The 18593-nt window shown below is 36.8% G+C and overlaps 1 protein-coding gene across 1 annotated transcript; it reads right to left on the reverse strand.

Annotated features, from left to right (window-relative positions):
• Positions 1-66: 66 nt before the first annotated feature.
• On the reverse strand, positions 67-3858 carry LOC137734019 (uncharacterized; the record flags this gene model as incomplete). The annotated part of the gene is made up of 10 exons (XM_088696314.1): positions 67-1008; positions 1304-1372; positions 2000-2082; positions 2180-2270; positions 2353-2473; positions 2597-2634; positions 2923-2978; positions 3057-3127; positions 3314-3425; positions 3509-3858. Coding segments are annotated over 7 exons (813 nt in total), but the record flags the coding sequence as incomplete, so codon positions are not given.
• Positions 3859-18593: the final 14735 nt, after the last annotated feature.

Below are 18593 nucleotides of genomic sequence, written 5' to 3' on the forward strand. Positions count from 1 at the left end.
CTCTCTCCCCTCGCGCAAGAAAAGGTTGGGAGATGTGGGACGTGCAGCCAAGACACTACAGTTCACTGGTATGTAAACAATGTATCTTTCATTTCAAGCTTACGGATCTTAATTCGGCATTCCCTCGAAACAAAGTACAAAACTAATGCAACCAACAATTCCTGAGGACCTTCCTCAACATCTCTATATCCAAGTAACACTTGTACAAAACCACAAATCCTGCGGGGGAGAGCTTCTTCCTTTACGAACCTCTTCAGCTGCCAGCCTTTGTTATTTCTGCCACGGGCTTGCAGGCCAGGTCCATCAATCGACGTTTATTGCAACGCGTGAAGCTCAAGAAATCTTCCTCACTTGGGTAAGCAGCAGCAGTACCAGAAGAAGACAATGCATGGGCAATTTTGACATACCGTAGTTTGAACTTGGAACGGAGTGGGGAGCACTTGCAGGGGTGTATACCGGTGTATGTCATGTCCAAAGACTAAATATTTGTCACCTATTGCACCTTTGAGGCTGCCATGTAATCACTTACCTCCCGATCGACGGGCTATATCATCCATACAATGAGTCTGAAGACGACTTGGAGAAGAAGATGAAAGTGGTTATCGTACAATTTGTGTATTGAAGTTGAGACGGCTTAGTCTTCAAATTAGTATTCAAAGAGTTGCTTCCTCCTGCGATAATGGAATACGATGCTAATCGGGGAGACTTTGCCGACTTGATTGGAGCTTTTTATGTTTAATGCTGCTGCTGCTTTGGAGAGAAGTGAAAGGTTGAATGGGGAGACCAATTCCTTAGTAGTTAAAGTCCCTGGCCAAACAGAGGGTCTTTGAACCTTTTGCACCAAAATAATATACACTGACAAAACATTGCAAGAGAAAACATGGCGGAAACCGCCCAGCAACCTAAGGCTTGGCAATTTTGCATCAACACTAAACCTTAGCTTTCATCCTACAGCACCAATATGGCGGAAAGTAGCACTACTTCATGACCAATAATAATCGTGATTGTCTGAAATCAAACCAGGTTTTGTCAAAATCAAACCAGTTATACCAACAATCTGTCACAATATGTACAAGGCAAACAATCAAAACACAAATGAAGTGGCACAAAGAGTTAAGAGTACAGATTAAGGGCAAGATATTCAATCAAATATCTAAGTTCTATTCTAACTGACAAAACTGGAATATAACATGCTGCACCCAAAACACAAAAGGGAACAAACTTAAACACTCTTGTGACAAACTAGATCATGCGAAGAATAATCAACCATCTTAATCCAGAAGGTAAACAATAAGAACATTACTTCATTGAATTCTCTTGATTGCAGAAGCATGTTTAAACCCGTGGTCCCATCCAGAACTTGTAGGATCTCCTGCATGTATTAAAAGAAATATAGATAGGCACATATAGAAAAAGGTGTCACAAGACAGATTGTATGGATTTGGACAAGTTACTAGATATCTCACAAAATAAACCGGGCACATACAAATCAAAGAATACACGGATGGATATGGTAGTGGCAGGCATGAATAGATAGATTCACAAATCAAACAAATGAAAGTATGAAGTGTTAATAATAGCACAAACAGGTTATTTGAAATATGGCATAAAAAGGTAAGATTTTCAGAGGCACGGTTACATATCACCAATAAACACTACGCAAAAGGTTTGAGAGCATGACAAAGTAGTTAAAAGATGTTCCTTGTTTTAATCCAATAGAAGGTCTCTGGTAAATACAATATCTCTAACATTTTCCTCAGCTATCATCACTTTACCAGACTTGATTTTACCATTCACAGTATCCTATTCATGGACCCATATTGGTTCCAAGGACGCAACTGCATCATCTTGCAAGAACTATTTTTCGACATGATACACTATCAAAGAACATACTATACTCAGAATTATTCTGTTCAAGGGGAAGTATATGCGCTCACATGCCTAGATTTTCAAACTGAATTATAGAAAGATGATAAAAGTGTCCAACGGCTGAGCTTACATTAGGAGCACCAGGCATGACTTTGGTCACAGCTTTCTTGCATGCAATCAACTCTTCCATCAAGCTGTAATTAGTGTGCAGACCTGAAGTTATATACATTAAGTGCAGATGAATCAGCTAAGCTCACAAATTTACATAAACAGTTCAACAGACGTATGAAAGGTTCTCGAACAAACTTACGTCCAGAGGTGTCTCATAAGACAATATCATACCCTTGTTCTTTCCCTCTCTTCACAGCCTGAGAAATAACTATTCAGAAAGCACTTTAACACTATATGTCAGTAGTTATACCATGTCAACTGAAAAAGAAAATAAAATTTCATCTGTCTGTCTAATCCAAGTTGTCTACCTACCTGATGCTGCTTTGGCCTTCTCTCTCTCAGCCACAACAATCTCACACCCAGTCCTCTCGGCCCATATCTCCAGCTGGTCACATGCAGCTGCTCGAAAGGTATCCCCTGCAGCCATTAATACCTGGCCAATTTGAAACCACAAAGGGATTTAGACCGCAAAGCCACTGAAATAAGCATGTTTTACTTGCAAAGGACAAAGCCAACTCCTTGCAGCCAGGACAATCAACAGATGAAAATGTCACACCTTTGCCCCTCCATTCTTCAATCTATAAGCGAGCTTTCCTGCATGAGGAGAGTTGATCAGATCATTATCAATCTTAATGTGTCCTCGATCACTTAAACCACAGATAGCTGAAAGTATATTAAAGAAAACAGTCCACAACATTGGATTTTTGTAGCGATGTGTCACTGACTCACTATGAAGTTCGGATTAAAGGTTTCTTAAACTTGAGTTCATGTCCACTAAGTTTTCCCAAATATGCATGCCGTCAGATTAAATAGGCTGGAAATCAAAATGTGTCTTAAGACATCAGCAGAGAGCACATGATACGAGCCTAGTTCTATTCTTACCAAGAGATGTTTTCCCGCGTCCATTAACGCCAACAATCATAACCACAGCCGGTTTCCTGATAACACAACAAATAATAACCACAACTAAACTCTAAGGCTGGACACAACATCTAAAACTCGAGAAAGCTCATCACCTGTATCCGAGTTGAAGTTCGGTTTTCCCTTTAATAGTTAACAAATCGAGCACACTCTTCTTCAACACATCCTACAAACATCCCGATCCCGATACCACATTATTACATTTTACGTGCATACCAATTAACTTAAGTTTAACAAGCGCTCCATTCGATTGATCAACCAAATTTATATACCTAACTCCTATATAATTGGAAGAATTTCGGTACTTTTCGGAGAGACAATGTTAATGTTCTTGTCAGCTGTTAGGATTTACCTTAAGTTCACTTCCAGATTTCAGCTTCCCAGCAACTATATCCTCCCTCAAACTCTCCACAATCTTAATCGTGATTTTCAGCCCGAAATCGGATACCAGCAGAGCCTGAAACCTAAAAGAACATACTTAATACATTTTCCCCGGAAAATTGAGGGGAACTTTTTCCCGAGAAACAAACAGGGATAAAAAGAAGACCTCTTCGAGTTCGTCGAGGACTCGATCGGTGTCGGCGAGGTACCAGTAGAGCAAGAGCTCGTCGACGACAGCGAGATTATCGCGAGTCTTTGAGAATCCCGAGAAGAGCTTCTCCACGTCGCTGTTGGCCTTCTCCTTGATAAGCCTGCCGAGCCGGGTGAAGAACCCGGTCTGCCCCGCCCGGCATTCGAACCGGAAATGGTCGGGTCGGCTCGGGGAAAGGAGAAGGCGGTGGTACTGAGGCGGTGAAGTTTTGGAGAGGAGTGAGAGACGAGGAGGGTGAGAGGACGGCAAAGGCGACGCCATTGCTGTTGAGCCCTCGGAGCTGAGGTTGGATTGTTTTTCGGATATCAGATAATGTGGTAAATTTTGCAGTGGGTCATCTCTTCTGAGTTGGCGCTTTCGGAAACGGCGTCGTGTTAGGCGGGAAATAATTTTAAAAGTATATATCAAATTAAATAAAAGTCACAGAGTAGACCGCTTTGCAGGCGTTTGCCTGAACTATTTCCTCCGACTATGCTGTTGTTTCGCTTTATCTTTGCTTCCCCGACTATCTAATAAAATGATATGAGTTTTTATTATAAATGGTGCTTAAAATTGACCCATCTTATCAAGATGGTCCCTGAAATTCAAAATCGATAAGTGTAATCCTTGAAAATGAACGTCGCAAAACAATGTGGTTCTTCCGTCACAATTCTGTCAAAAATTCTGTTATGTGTTGATGTGGTACATAAGTGGATTCCACAAGTCTAATTAAATATTATAATGTGGATAAAACAAAAGAAAAACAGAAGTTGGTTGTCGTAAAGAACAAAGCAAGAAGCCTCTGCAGCTGCCCAGAACCCACCAAATCAAGTTGAGGGATTTTTTTCTGTAGAACTTGTCACCTGTTTCCAATTTTCACAACAATCCAGTTGGGAACTTCAATTTTAAAATCCTAACACAATCTTTGAAGGAAATATTCTTTAATTTCAGAGGAAGAATATAGCTCTATTTTTGTTTATTGTGAAATTACTAAGAAGGAAGAGTAGAGCTTTAGTTTTTCTTTTGTGAAACCTAATCAGATCACTGCCCCTCCCTAATGGATCCTTCCCCAACCCGTTGCTCCAAACCCACTCTCACGGATCTCTCCCCTCTTCTCCCTTTATGCAAGCCCAATACCCCAACCTTGATTACTTGTTTAATTTTGTTTGATGGTAGTGATATTTGGGTTTCGATTCTGGCGAGAATAGATGAGAGAGATAAATAAGTCGCATGAGCAGCGAGGTGGGTTAGGGTGCTAGGTTCAGATCTCTGACACTCATCCTTTTTTCTGTTTTTGCTTGCTCTGGAAGCGGGCAAGGTGGTGCAGGCTTGATGTGACGAGGTGGGATGGGGATTAGAAGAAGATGGATCTTCTTTGTTTTAGGGGGTGTGATATTCACACACCCTTTTTGTCACATCTCGGCCCGGGCCCCCACCACATCCTGGGCTCGACTCCACCGTAACATGATATTGTCCGCTTTGGGCCTCGACCACGCCCTCACGGTTTTATTTCTAAGAACTCACATTAGAACTTCCCAGTGGGTCACCCATCTTGGGATTGCTTTCGCGCGAACTCGCTTAACTTCAGAGTTCCTACGGAACTCGAAGCTAGTGAGCTCCCAAAAGGCCTCGTGCTAGGTAGAGATGAGAATATATATAAGGCTTACATGATCCACTCCCCTGGGCGATGTGGATGTTACAATCCACCCCTCTTAGGGGCTCGACATCCTCGTCGGCACACTTCCGGCCAGGGATTAGCTCTGATACCAAATTGTCACATCCCGGCCTGGGCCCCCACCACATCCCGAGCTCGATTCTACCGTAGCACGATATTGTCCGCTTTAGACCCCAACCACGCCTTCACGGTTTTATTTCTAGGAACTCATACGAGAACTTCTTAGTGGATCATCCATCCTGGGATTGCTCTTGAGCGAACTCGCTTAACTTCGGAGTTCCTACGGAACCCGAAGTTAGTGAGCTCCCAAAAGGGCTCGTGCTAGGTAGAGATGAGAATATACATATAAGGCTTACAGGATCCACTCCCTTGGACAATGTGAGATGTTACACCTTTTTACTTCTCACACACTTTTCTAATTTTTAGCCGTCAGATCGGATGAAGTGAAGAAGATCAAATGACAGAAATTAGCAAGAGGTGTGTGAGAAGTAAAAAGAGGTGTGTGGATATCACACCTTTTTTTATTTTTTATTTTTTTATAAGTTTTGTTTTATATAAATATTAATAATATAGATGATATGTTGATAGTTTGATAACATGTCGATACTAGGTGGTCAGACATGTCACGTTAATCGTGATCAAGCGGCATGAAATAATATTTTTCCCGATAAAAGATGCACTGGCTTATCTATAATATGAGGGCTTGTTTGGTGGGCTGGTAGAGATAGGTTGTGACCAATTAAAATGGACTTAAGTCCAGTCCGTTGTTTGTTGTGTTACAATATGAGATGGACAAGATTGGACATGATGGGCTATAATCCACAATAGAGTGGGGTTTTTTAACCTATCCTTATACATGAGTTATAAGTCAGTTCTTACATGTCCCTGCCAATCCAATCTCATCCCTAAGACCCTGTTCGGTCTTAAGTGTGTCTCACACAACTTCCCTTTGTCTACATTGCAATTTCCTAGATTAGTTTTGAAATGTGCCTTTGCGAACCCTTTGGCAGGCTCTCTATGAAAGCTAAGGAATGTTGGGCATGCCATTGTTGGCGTAGACCAACAAATTGAAGTTATTTAGTCATGAATAGATTGAATACTTACACCACAAGTTAATTTTAATTTTAAATTCTTGGCATAAGTTTCATGCAATCATAGTAACGAATGCCTCGTCAACACTTATAGTTTTCATGATGCTTAATGATTCTTACTTGTATCTCTATTATGCAATTCATGTAGGGAACTTGTGGGGAATGCTTTGGGTTGTCGCATGCAATCATCCAATTCATTAACTTAAGGAAAACTTGACGGTTAATTTAAGCGGACCTAATTAACCCGGGGTGTTGAGTTTCATAATTTATCGAAAGACCAACTGAAAATCATCTTGTATGCAAGTGTAACATGTGTGGAGAAGAACCCCTTAGCTATTCCATCATCCATATTTTCATCACATTCATATTTACATTTTGCCCTTAATTATAATCTGTCCATTTAATTTAATCTCATCCAAACACAATCCCCCCATATTTTGTTAAGTCTTAGTCATTATAATCTGTCTTATTTTGGTTTTTAAGTATTTGGAGTCACAAACACCTTTAAATTCGTCCAAAACTCAATCCCCCTTTACTTTATTGTTCAATTTAGTTAGAAATCAATTTAGTTTGTGTTTTTAAAGCATTTTGAGTCTTTGGTTTGTCTTAGTGTTTTAAAGTTTAGTTTTGCATTCTTTGAGTCTAGTATAGTGTTTTATATTGTGTTTTTACGTTTTTGAGTCAAATCCAAGTGATTAACAATCCCTCCTAATCCCCGGTCCAGAACGATCCCTACTTGCATCCTTACTACAATTGTCAAAAAGAGGGTTTAATTTGTGTGCTTAACTATTTTCGCATCAGTTTGTAATTAATGACTAACCTTGGCGTTCCTCTTTCTAATTTAGCATTTTTCTGGACATAGAAAACAGGGTAAGACCAGGGTGATTTACTCTTTCTGATTATTCCTTTATTGAGAAGTTCTTCAATTTCTGTTTTTTAGAATTCCATAACTTCTTGACTCATTTGAATTGGCCTGGCTTTCGTTGGTATTTTCTTCTTACTGTGCCAAAAACCGTTGGGAATGTCAGAACAAATTTCATTAGCAAGTTTCTTTTGGAAGTTGTCAATGTTTTGTAATAAAGATTTGTTTGTTAATTGTTCTTCAATTCTTTTGTAATTAATTTCTTCATTTAAGAAATTAATTTGTTTTGATTTTTTGGTAACTAGATTGATGGTTTTTGAAAAACTATATTTTTGTAATTGTCTTAATTTCTTGAGATCTGTTTTCGTGCAGAACTCAAATGTGATTTTTTTGTCCTAACATTTTCGTGGTTATGCGATGTGGTGTACTTTGAAAGGATATAATAGAGCTATGAAGGGTAGCCCTAAGATAACTGGATCTGATATATTTTTCATCAGAACGAATGGTGTTTTAAATCAAACATTATTTTGACAAACATGTGCTTTCGAAATTTAATATTTTAACTACATTGGTAGTTGGTTTGTTGCACTAAGGATTTCTGTTGATTTATGAAAATATGTAGTAGGAATTAAACCTTCCTGGATACAATTTAAATCCACACCTGAATCAATTAAGGCGATTATTTCTAACTGGAAATCTTCAATTATTATTTTTACTTTAGAATACCATTTATGGATTCTAATCTTTTGTAGTAATCCTAATACTAAGTTTTGTATTGGATTATTTACGGACTTGGATTATGATTCTTGAGAATTATTTTGTTCTTCATTTGTTGGGAATTGGATTTCATTGTTCCCAAGAAATTCTAGTGTTTGAATGTTACTGAGATGTGAACGAATTTTTAGGTTTTCTGATTCTAGAAACTTAATCTCTTATTTGATCTTATTGACTTCTCTTTGTAAATCCTTGATTGTAACTTCTTTTTTAGTTTTACTAAACCTTTCCAGGGTTGTACTAAGACAGATTTTTGGAGTTATATGTGGTTGACTACTACTGACCTCTCATTGGGAAACTAATTTCTTAAGATTTTTTTAAGTAAAATGATTTTAGCTCAGGGTCATCTATTTGACTGATTAACTCGATAAGAAGATATTCTTGTTCTTCTTGTTTATTGAGGACTGGAATTTTCTTACAGCAAGTATCCGTGCATCTTATCTTGATGTCAGGAGATGAAAGACTACTTGAGGAGTGACTGGAAGAAGATGAATTAAACTGTAAATCATCTTTAGATTGACTATGGTTAGTGTCTCTTAATTCTAAGACTTGGATTAATTGGACTTTCTCTTCTTTAGAGATCTTTAACTGGTTGATTGGTTTCAGACTCTACATTTGTTTGCATAGTGACCGAATTTGCCACACTTGCAGAAATTTACTTTTTGTTCTTGGTTTTGGAGTGGAATTTTCTTCAGGTCTTCCTTTTTCACTTTTTGCTGGACTTGGGTTTCTTGTAAAAATTGTTTGTTTCAAAATTCTTATTTTTGAATTTGTATTTATTGTATTTAGGGTTCCTCCTATTTGGGTATAGTTTCTCATTTCTTCTTTTTGTTGGACGGAGCAATATGAGGTAATCCATATTGTTCACAGAATGTTCCTAATTTGTATTTGGCTATTTACTTGTCTTTGTTGACTTGTTTTGTGATTTTCATATCAATACACATTTTTAATCATTCATTCTGGATAATATTAATAATATTTCCATAAGTAAGGGTATTATATGGTATGATACCTTCTTCATTGACTAAAACTTGTCTAATTTTATGGGTAAACAAGTTTGGCAAGCCATTAATGAATTTTTCTTTCCAAAATGGTTGATTACTGCCTTCTCTAAGCATGACTCTAGACATAAAAACGTCTTTGTATCATCTAAAATTGCTTAAGGTTGGACATCTTAAATTACTAAGTTGGTCATGAATTCTTGAGGTGACATTAATGGGTGTTCCCATGAAATGTTCTATGATTGTGAAAAGTAACGCGTTGACTGCGTCTGGGACTCCTATTCCAATTCGTTCATAAAAAATAGGTGTTCCTTCTTTGTCTTGTTTTACTGCATTTCTAATTTCATTCTTGGATTGTTCAATGAGATGTTTCTCCTACCAGGAATGGAGCATTCTTGTAAATCCAGTAACTAAAAGGTCGACAACTTGGGCATGATTGAGATTATGGTTGGTAACATAACTATTAGCAACCATGGAGATGTGTTGTAATTTGTTTAAAAGTTCTTGTTCTGATAACCCATATATGTTCCATTCATAGAGTTTATTAGCTAAGACTAAAAATTGGTTATGGATATTTCTTTCCTCAAATTGAATATCCGAAGGTGTTAGCTTTGGATACCAATTCTTTGTAAGAGTTGTTGGATTGATTTCTTTTTTTTTTTTTTTTTTCTGTCTTTCTTGATTCATTTTAGTTCAAGGTTATGAAAAGCTTCTTTTACTTTTTTGATTGAACTTGTTTCACTCTTATCTTTTAAATCCCATATTACATAAGTTGTTTCTAGTTGAGATTCATCAGGGTGTTGTAAGACATTGATTGTTTTTTCTTGTTTTAACTCTTGTAACATTTGATCTATTTTTTTGACAAGTGGAGATCTTCTTTAAAGCTGTTGTGCTAGACGAGGCTGCTAGGAAGTTGACTAAGGGTTTTTCTTTAATTGTTGGTTTGGGATGTGAAAGTCTATCTATTTTGGTTTCTATTTTATACAGCTGTTTTCCTATGGTGTGTAGACTTTGGTTTGTGAAATTGTTTTGTTCAATGACTGGCTTAACTTTTGCATCTTCTTTGGGAAGTTTGAAAGGAGTTGGCTGATATTTGTGTGTTTGTGGTCGTAATTAAAATTGTTTCTTATGGAGGGTGACTAGAAGAGACTATGGTTTTATCTTCTTTAACCCAATTTTCTTTGGTGATGACTTCTAGCTTTTTTTTCAGACTCATAATATTTTTTTCAACAAAATCAAAGAAAAATTCTTCAAATTTGTGTTTTTACATGAAATTTGTCCATTTATTGTAAATGCCCAATTTTTGTTCTTTTGTATATTTTTCCCTAAAGGTGTTTCTTTTGGGAATGTTTTCCGTTGCTTCGATGTTAGCATTGAGTTTCTTCCATCGAATTTTGAATTGTTTATTCAGGACTAGCAATTGGTGATTAACTTGATTTGCTTCGAAATCAGATTTTGTTGGGGAGGTTTGTTCTTCTTGGTTCTGAGTGATAGTTTGGAACCGTGGATGTGTAACTTGAGAGGTTGTTTCTACTAATTTTAACTTCATGTTGATTAAATCATTAATCAATTCTTGCTGGGTGACTACTGAGCTAGTTTCTACTAATTTTAATTTCTTATGTGCTGATGTGGCACATAAGTGGGTTCCACAAGTCTAATTAAATATTATAATGTGGAAAAAAACAAAAGAAAAACAGAAGTTGGCTGTCGTAAAGAACAAAGCAAGAAGCCTCTGCAGCTGCCCAGAACCCACCAAATCAAGTTGAGGGATTTTTTTCTGTAGAACTTGTCACCTGTTTCCAATTTTCACAACGATCCAGTTGGGAACTTCAATTTTAAAATCCTAACACAATCTTTGAAGGAAAAATTCTTTAATTTCAGAGGAAGAATATAGCTCTATTTTTGTTTTTTGTGAAATTACTAAGAAGGAAGAGTAGAGCTTTAGTTTTTCTTTTGTGAAACCTAATCAGATCACTGCCCCTCCCTAATGGATCCTTCCCCAACCCGTTGCTGCAAACCCACTCTCATGGATCTCACCCCTCTTCTCCCTTTATGCAAGCCCAATACCCCAACCTTGATTACTTGTTTAATTTTGTCTGATGGTAGTGATATTTGGGTTTCGATTCCGGCGAGAATAGATGAGAGAGATAAATGAGTTGCATGAGCAGCGAGGTGGGTTAGGGTGCTAGGTTCAGATCTCTGACATTCATCCTTTTTTCTGTTTTTGCTTGCTCTGGAAGCGGGCAAGGTGGTGCAGGCTTGATGCAACGAGGTGGGATGGGGATTAGAAGAAGATGGATCTTCTTTGTTTTTAGGGGGTGTGATATTCACACACCCTTTTTGTCACATCTCGGCCCGGGCCCCCATCACATCCTGGGCTCGACTCCACCGTAACATGATATTGTCCGCTTTGGGCCTCGACCACGCCCTCACGATTTTATTTCTAGGAACTCACATTAGAACTTCCCATTGGGTCACCCATCCTGAGATTGTTTTCGCGCGAACTCGCTTAACTTCGGAGTTCCTACGGAACCCGAAGCTAGTGAGCTCCCAAAAGGTCTCGTGCTAGGTAGAGATGAGAATATATATATAAGGCTTACATGATCCACTCCCCTGGGCGATGTGGATGTTACAATCCACCCCTCTTAGGGGCTCGACGTCCTCGTTGGCACACTTCTGGCCAGGGATTAGCTTTGATACCAAATTGTCACATCTCGGCCTGGGCCCCCACCACATCCCGGGCTCGATTCCACCGTAGCACGATATTGTCCGCTTTAGACCCCGACCATGCCTTCACGGTTTTGTTTCTGGGAACTCACACGAGAACTTCCCAGTGGATCATCCATCATGGGATTGCTCTTGCACGAACTCGCTTAACTTCAGAGTTCCTATGGAACCCGAAGTCAGTGAGCTCCCAAAAGGCCTCGTGCTAGGTAGAGATGAGAATATACATATAAGGCTTACAGGATCCACTCCCCTGGACGATGTGAGATGTTACACCTTTTTACTTCTCACACACTTTTCTAATTTTTAGCCGTTGGATCGGATGAAGTGAAGAAGATCAAATGACAGAAATTAACAAGAGGTGTGTGAGAAGTAAAAAAGGGTGTGTGGATATCACACCTTTTTTTTTTATGTTTTATTTTTTATAAGTTCTGTTTTATATAAATATTAATAATATGATGATATGTTGATAGTTTGATAACATGTCGATACTAGGTGGTCAGACATGTCACGTTAATCGTGATCAAGCGGCATGAAATAATATTTTTCCCGATAAAAGATGCACTGGTTTATCTATAATATGAGGGCTTGTTTGGTGGGCTGGTAGAGATAGGTTGTGACCAATTAAAATGGACTTAAGTCCAGTCCGTTGTTTGTTGTGTTACAAAATGAGTTGGACAAGATTGGACATGATGGGCTATGAATCCACAATAGAATGGATTTTTTTTAACCTATCCTTATACATGAGTTATAAGTCAGTTCTTACATGTCCCTGCCAATCCAATCTCATCCCGAAGACCCTGTTCGGTCTTAAGTGTGTCTCACACAACTTCCCCTTGTCTACATTGCAATTTCCTAGATTAGTTTTGAAATGTGCCTTTGCGAACCTTTTGGCAGGCTCTCTATGAAAGCTAAGGAATGTTGGGCGTGCCATTGTTGGCATAGACCAACAAATTGAAGTTATTTAGTCATGAATAGATTGAATACTTACACCACAAGTTACTTAAATTCCTTTGTTCAAGGGATTATTTATGGATGGGTTAAATCCATCAAGAGTTATTTTCTCTACCTTGTGATCAAGGACTTTTAATTTGTATTGTACGCCAATTCTTGAGAAAGTCTTAAGTTTTTCATTCAAGGGATTATTTATGGATGGGTTAAATCCATCAAGAGCTCACACTTGATCCTTCTTTATTTACGAGTTTTTGCCATTGAAAAACACATTTCTTCTGCCTAATCCTCGTTCCGAAATCCTTTTAGCCTAACCATTGTAGACTCGTCGGCCACTAACTGCCACATCATAATATTTAAAAATGTTTAGTACACAACACTGTGCACTTTAGCCAAAATTAAATACCAAACAAGAGTTTAGTGCTTTCCGAAATGACTGGGCCTAATTAAACCAAGCCCAAGAATTATCAGTCCAAACAGACCCAATCCCACCCAACCCACCAAATAGGCTTTGAGGGATTTGGAGATGGATTTGCGGTGATTAATGCTTGGCACTAAGGGTGAATTTGTTGCATCGAACTATCTGACTGGACTAGCTTCAAGGACTATGCTAAACTGACTTAGAATAAACTAAGCTAGACTCAACGTTTGGTGTAATGTTGGACTAAACTAGACTAGCGATTGTAAATATTACATCTTCTCCAAATTTTATGGGAATCATCCGATGTGATATGAATTAATGGCATTGGAACTTGAAAATTTTGAACTTTGATCAAAAGTCATTAACTTTATCATGAATTCTTTTGAAGAAACAATCATCCCATCACTAAAAATAAATAAAACCATTGAAAATTGACATCGCCATAGAAGCACAAAAAGAGCCATCAGAATAATACCTAGAAGAAGCAATCGCAGATTCACAATAATATCTAGAAGAAGCCATTGCAATAATAGTCCATGAGCCACCCCACCCTCAACCAAAGAAAAACAACACAAACCCATAAGATTTCCTAATTCCCTGAATCACCGAACTCTCGCCCTATTTCTCTCTCAACTTTGTTTGGTGTCGAACGACAGAGCTTGTGGACTTCATCGGAAGACACAAAAACTCTAACACTCCAAGAGTGTTGGTTTCTACATGGACTGAGGGAACTAGATTGGAGTTGTACTAAAAGATGGCGACAATGGTGGATTTGAGTGTCGGTGGAGATTGGTGGTTGTTTGGGAGCGGGATCTTCCTTGGAGGTGAATTGGAGGAAAGGAACATGGGAGCTTTGAACAGTCGTAGTGCGCTGCTTGAACTTTCAGGGATGCTAACTTGCACATGAGACTATCTGAGAAGTCTGCCCATTTAATGAAGGCAATCTTGTCTTTCTTGAGTAAAAGTCCACGTGTCGCCTTGTAGATTTTTAGGATTATTTTCGGCTTTGTACCCACACCATATCGAACTTTAACGATCCAAACAGTTTATGTTTTAAGTTGCACCTCATATATCATCCTTGCAAAATATTAGTCAAATTGAAAATATTTGAGGCATCTAATTGAGTTCAAAGAAATGACGAACACTGTGTTCTAAGAAAACATTGAAATTACATCGTGATAATTAAATAGGTAAATGGTTTCGAATTGAATTGGAGTTTTGTAAGTATGATCTATGAATCGAGGCTTACAAAATAGATGGCTAGGATTGTTGAAGTCCCATGTAGAGTGAGTCCCATAACTAATCCCTATTTTTTAAATAAAATTGAGATATCTTCCTTTAAAGGGTTTGTGTGTGTGTGTGGAACTGGGAGCAAATGAGGCTCATATGTGGGATCAAATAAAGTATGAAACCAATTGTGATAAATGAATAAAAGAAAGATATGAAAGACTGATTTGTGTTAACCTTAAACTTGAGATATTCGATGAATTGACTAGGAGTAAGAATTCTATGCCAATTGAAATCTTCTGTTTGGTGAAGAAAGATATTAGTCCAGGCATCAATGCAATCAAAACAATTGTAGTGAATATTGGGCAACTGGATGTGTTGGGTGTGAAGGGGTTTACTTTTGTAAAGAAGTATTCCCCAATTTGACTCAATTAAAAATCTACCAATGCAAAGGGAATGACAGAGGATTTTGTTTTCATGGGTTTTACTGTAAAGTGGTTTGATGGAAATTGACTCGGTTTCCCTAGGAATAGCTTGATAGAATTTCAATGTTTTGTATGACTCTGTGGGTTGATAATGGAAGTTGGGTGGAAAGACATTTTTGACTAGTTTTTCTGGTATTTGTTCATTTCTGAGATTAAAAAGAACACTAAAAAGGTATTGATTAGTAATTGGGACGTGGTGAGTGGTAGTTTGGTCAGGGGTTTCCTATTGTGGAACCTAAGGGAGTGAAACGGTTGGTTATGGCTAGGGCTAATGAAGAATTTGGGTTTGATTCTTGTTTTACTGGTGGTGGTGGTAGAAAGGCTGGAAGCTTTCTTCGATTAGGTTTTCGTTCTATCATTATTTCCCAGCAGAAATTCTTTAGTTAGGAAATCAGGAATGCAATTTTGGCTACCTTTGATGTATTCAATTTCAAAATAAAAAAAAAATACTTAATATAGCTTGCCATTGTGCAAAAATCTATTTTGATGCAATGTTTTGAACATATGCTTTGCAGATTTGCAATTGACTCTGACTAAATCGTCGATGTAAACGATTGAGAAATGATTGTATTGATTAAATATTTCATTCTTGATATTCTAAAACTCACTAGGTGCATTCTTAAGACCAAATGACATTACATTCCACTCATAATCACCAAAAGGAGTGAGAAAAGCTATTTTATATTTATCATCCTCATGAATTTGAATTTGCCAAAATCCAGACTTCATGTCAAACTTTGAGAAGATTACTGCTTAACTAAGTCTCTTAATTAAATCTCTTTTGTTAGGAATTGGATACTGTATCCATTCCAAGACTTCATTAAGAGGTTTGTAATTAATGACTAACCTAGGTGTTCCTTTTTCTAATTTAGCATTTTTCTGGACATAGAAAATAGGGTAAGACCAGGGTGATTTACTCTTTATGACTATTCCTTTATTGAGAAGTTCTTCAATTTCTGTTTTTTAGAATTCCATAACTTATTGACTCATTTGAATTGGCTTGGCTTTCGTTGGTATTTTCTTCTTACTGTGCCAAAAACCGTTGGGAATGTCAGAACAAATTTCATTAGCAAGTTTCTTTTGGAAGTTGTCAATGTTTTGTAATAAAGATTTGTTTGTTAATTGTTCTTCAATTCTTTTGTAATTAATTTCTTCATTTAAGAAATTAATTTGTTGTGATTTTTTGGTAACTAGATTGATGGTTTTTGAAATACTATCTTTTTGTAATTGTCTTAATTTCTGGAGATCTGTTTTCGTGCAGAACTCAAATGTGATTTTTTGTCCTAACATTTTCGTGGTTATGCGATGCGGTGTACTTTGAAAGGATATAATAGAGCTATGAAGGGTAGCCCTAAGATAACTGGATCTGATATATTTTTCATCAGAACGAATGGTGTTTTAAATCAAACATTATTTTGACAAACATGTGCTTTCGAAATTTAATATTTTAACTACATTGGTGATTGGTTTGCTGCACTAAGGATTTCTGTTGATTTATGAAAATATGTAGTAGGAATTAAACCTTCCTGGATACAATTTAAATCCGCACCTGAATCAATTAAGGCGATTATTTCTAACTAGAAATCTTCAATTATTATTTTTACTTTAGAATACCATTTCTGGATTCTAATCTTTTGCAGTAATCCTAATACTAAGTTTTGTATTGGATTATTTACGGACTTGGATTATGATTCTTGAGAATTATTTTGTTCTTCATTTGTTGGGGATTGGATTTCATTGTTCCCAAGAAATTCTAGTGTTTGAATGTTACTAAGATGTGAACGAATTTTTAGGTTTTTTGATTCTAGAAACTTAATCTCTTATTTGATCTTATTGACTTCTCTTTGTAGATCCTTGATTGTAACTTCTTTTTTAGTTTTACTAAACTTTTCCAGGGTGTACTAAGACAGATTTTTGGAGTTATATGTGGTTGACTACTACTGACCTCTCATTGGGAAACTAATTTCTTAAGATTTTTTAAGTAAAATGATTTTAGCTCAGGGTCATCTATTTGACTGATTAACTCGATAAGAAGATATTCTTGTTCTTCTTGTTTATTGAGGATTGGAATTTTCTTACAGCAAGTATCCGTGCATCTTATCTTGATGTCAGGAGATGAAAGGCTACTTGAGGAGTGACTGGAAGAAGATGAATTAAATTGTAAATCATCTTTAGATTGACTATGGTTAGTGTCTCTTAATTCTAAGACTTGGATTAACTGGACTTTCTCTTCTTTAGAGATCTTTAACTGGTTGATTGCTTTCAGACTCTACATTTGTTTGCATAGTGACCGAATTTGCCACACTTGCAGCAATTTACTTTTTGTTCTTGGTTTTGGAGTGGAATTTTCTTCAGGTCTTCCTCTTTCACTTTTTGCTGGACTTGGGTTTCTTGTAAAAATTGTTTGTTTCAAAATTCTTATTTTTGAATTTGTATTTATTGTATTTAGGGTTCCTCCTATTTGGGTATAGTTTCTCATTTCTTCTTTTTGTTGGACGGAGCAATATGAGGTAATCCATATTGTTCACAGAATGTTCCTAATTTGTATTTGGCTATTTACTTGTCTTTGTTGACTTGTTTTGTGATTTTCATATCAATACACATTTTTAATCATTCATTCTGGATAATATTAATAATATTTCCATAAGTAAGGGTATTATATGGTATGATACCTTCTTAATTGACTAAAACTTGTCTAATTTTATGGGTAAACAAGTTTGGCAAGCCATTAATGAATTTTTCTTTCCAAAATGGTTGATTACTGCATTCTCTAAGCATGACTCTAGACATAAAAACGTCTTTGTATCATCTAAAATTGTTTAAGGTTGGACATCTTAAATTACTAAGTTGGTCATGAATTCTTGAGGTGACATTAATGGGTGTTCCCATGAAATGTTCTATGATTGTGAAAAGTAACGCATTGACTGCGTCTGGGACTCCTATTCCAATTCGTTCATCAAAAATAGGTGTTCCTTCTTCGTCTTGTTTTACTGCATTTCTAATTTCATTCTTGGATTGTTCAATGAGATGTTTCTCCTATCAGGAATGGAGCATTCCTGTAAAACTAGTAACTAAAAGGTCGACAACTTGGGCATGATTGAGATTATGGTTGGTAACATAACTATTAGCAACCATGGAGATGTGTTGTAATTTGTTTAAAAGTTCTTATTCTGATAACCCATATATGTTCCATTCATAGAGTTTATTAGCTAAGACTAAAAATTGGTTCTGGATATTTCTTTCCTCAAATTGAATATCCGAAGGTGTTAGCTTTGGATACCAATTCTTTGTAAGAGTTGTTGGATTGATTTCTTTTTTTTTTTTTTTTTTCTTTCTTGATTCATTTTAGTTCAAGGTTCTGAAAAGCTTTTTTTACTTTTTTGATTGAACTTGTTTCACTCTTATCTTTTAAATCCCATATTACATAAGTTGTTTCTAGTTGAAATTCATCGGGGTGTTGTAAGACATTGATTGTTTTTTCTTGTTTTAACTCTTGTAACATTTGATCTATTTTTTGACAAGTGGAGATCTTCTTTAAAGCTATTGTGCTAGACGAGGCTGCTAGGAAGTTGACTAAGGGTTTTTCTTTAATTTTTCTTTAATTGTTGGTTTGGGATGTGAAAGTCTATCTATTTTGGTTTCTATTTTATACAGCTGTTTTCCCATGGTGTGTAGACTTTGGTTTGTGAAATTGTTTTGTTCAATGACTGGCTTAACTCCTGCATCTTCTTTGGAAAGTTTGAAAGGAGTTGGCTGATATTTGTGTGTTTGCGGTCGTAATTAAAATTGTTTCTTATGGAGGGTGACCATAAGAGACTATGGTTTTATCTTCTTTAACCCAATTTTCTTT

This window comes from Pyrus communis, chromosome 7 (genome assembly GCF_041283825.1).
Source record: "Pyrus communis isolate YQ-2024b chromosome 7, ASM4128382v1, whole genome shotgun sequence".
NCBI lineage: Eukaryota > Viridiplantae > Streptophyta > Magnoliopsida > Rosales > Rosaceae > Pyrus > Pyrus communis.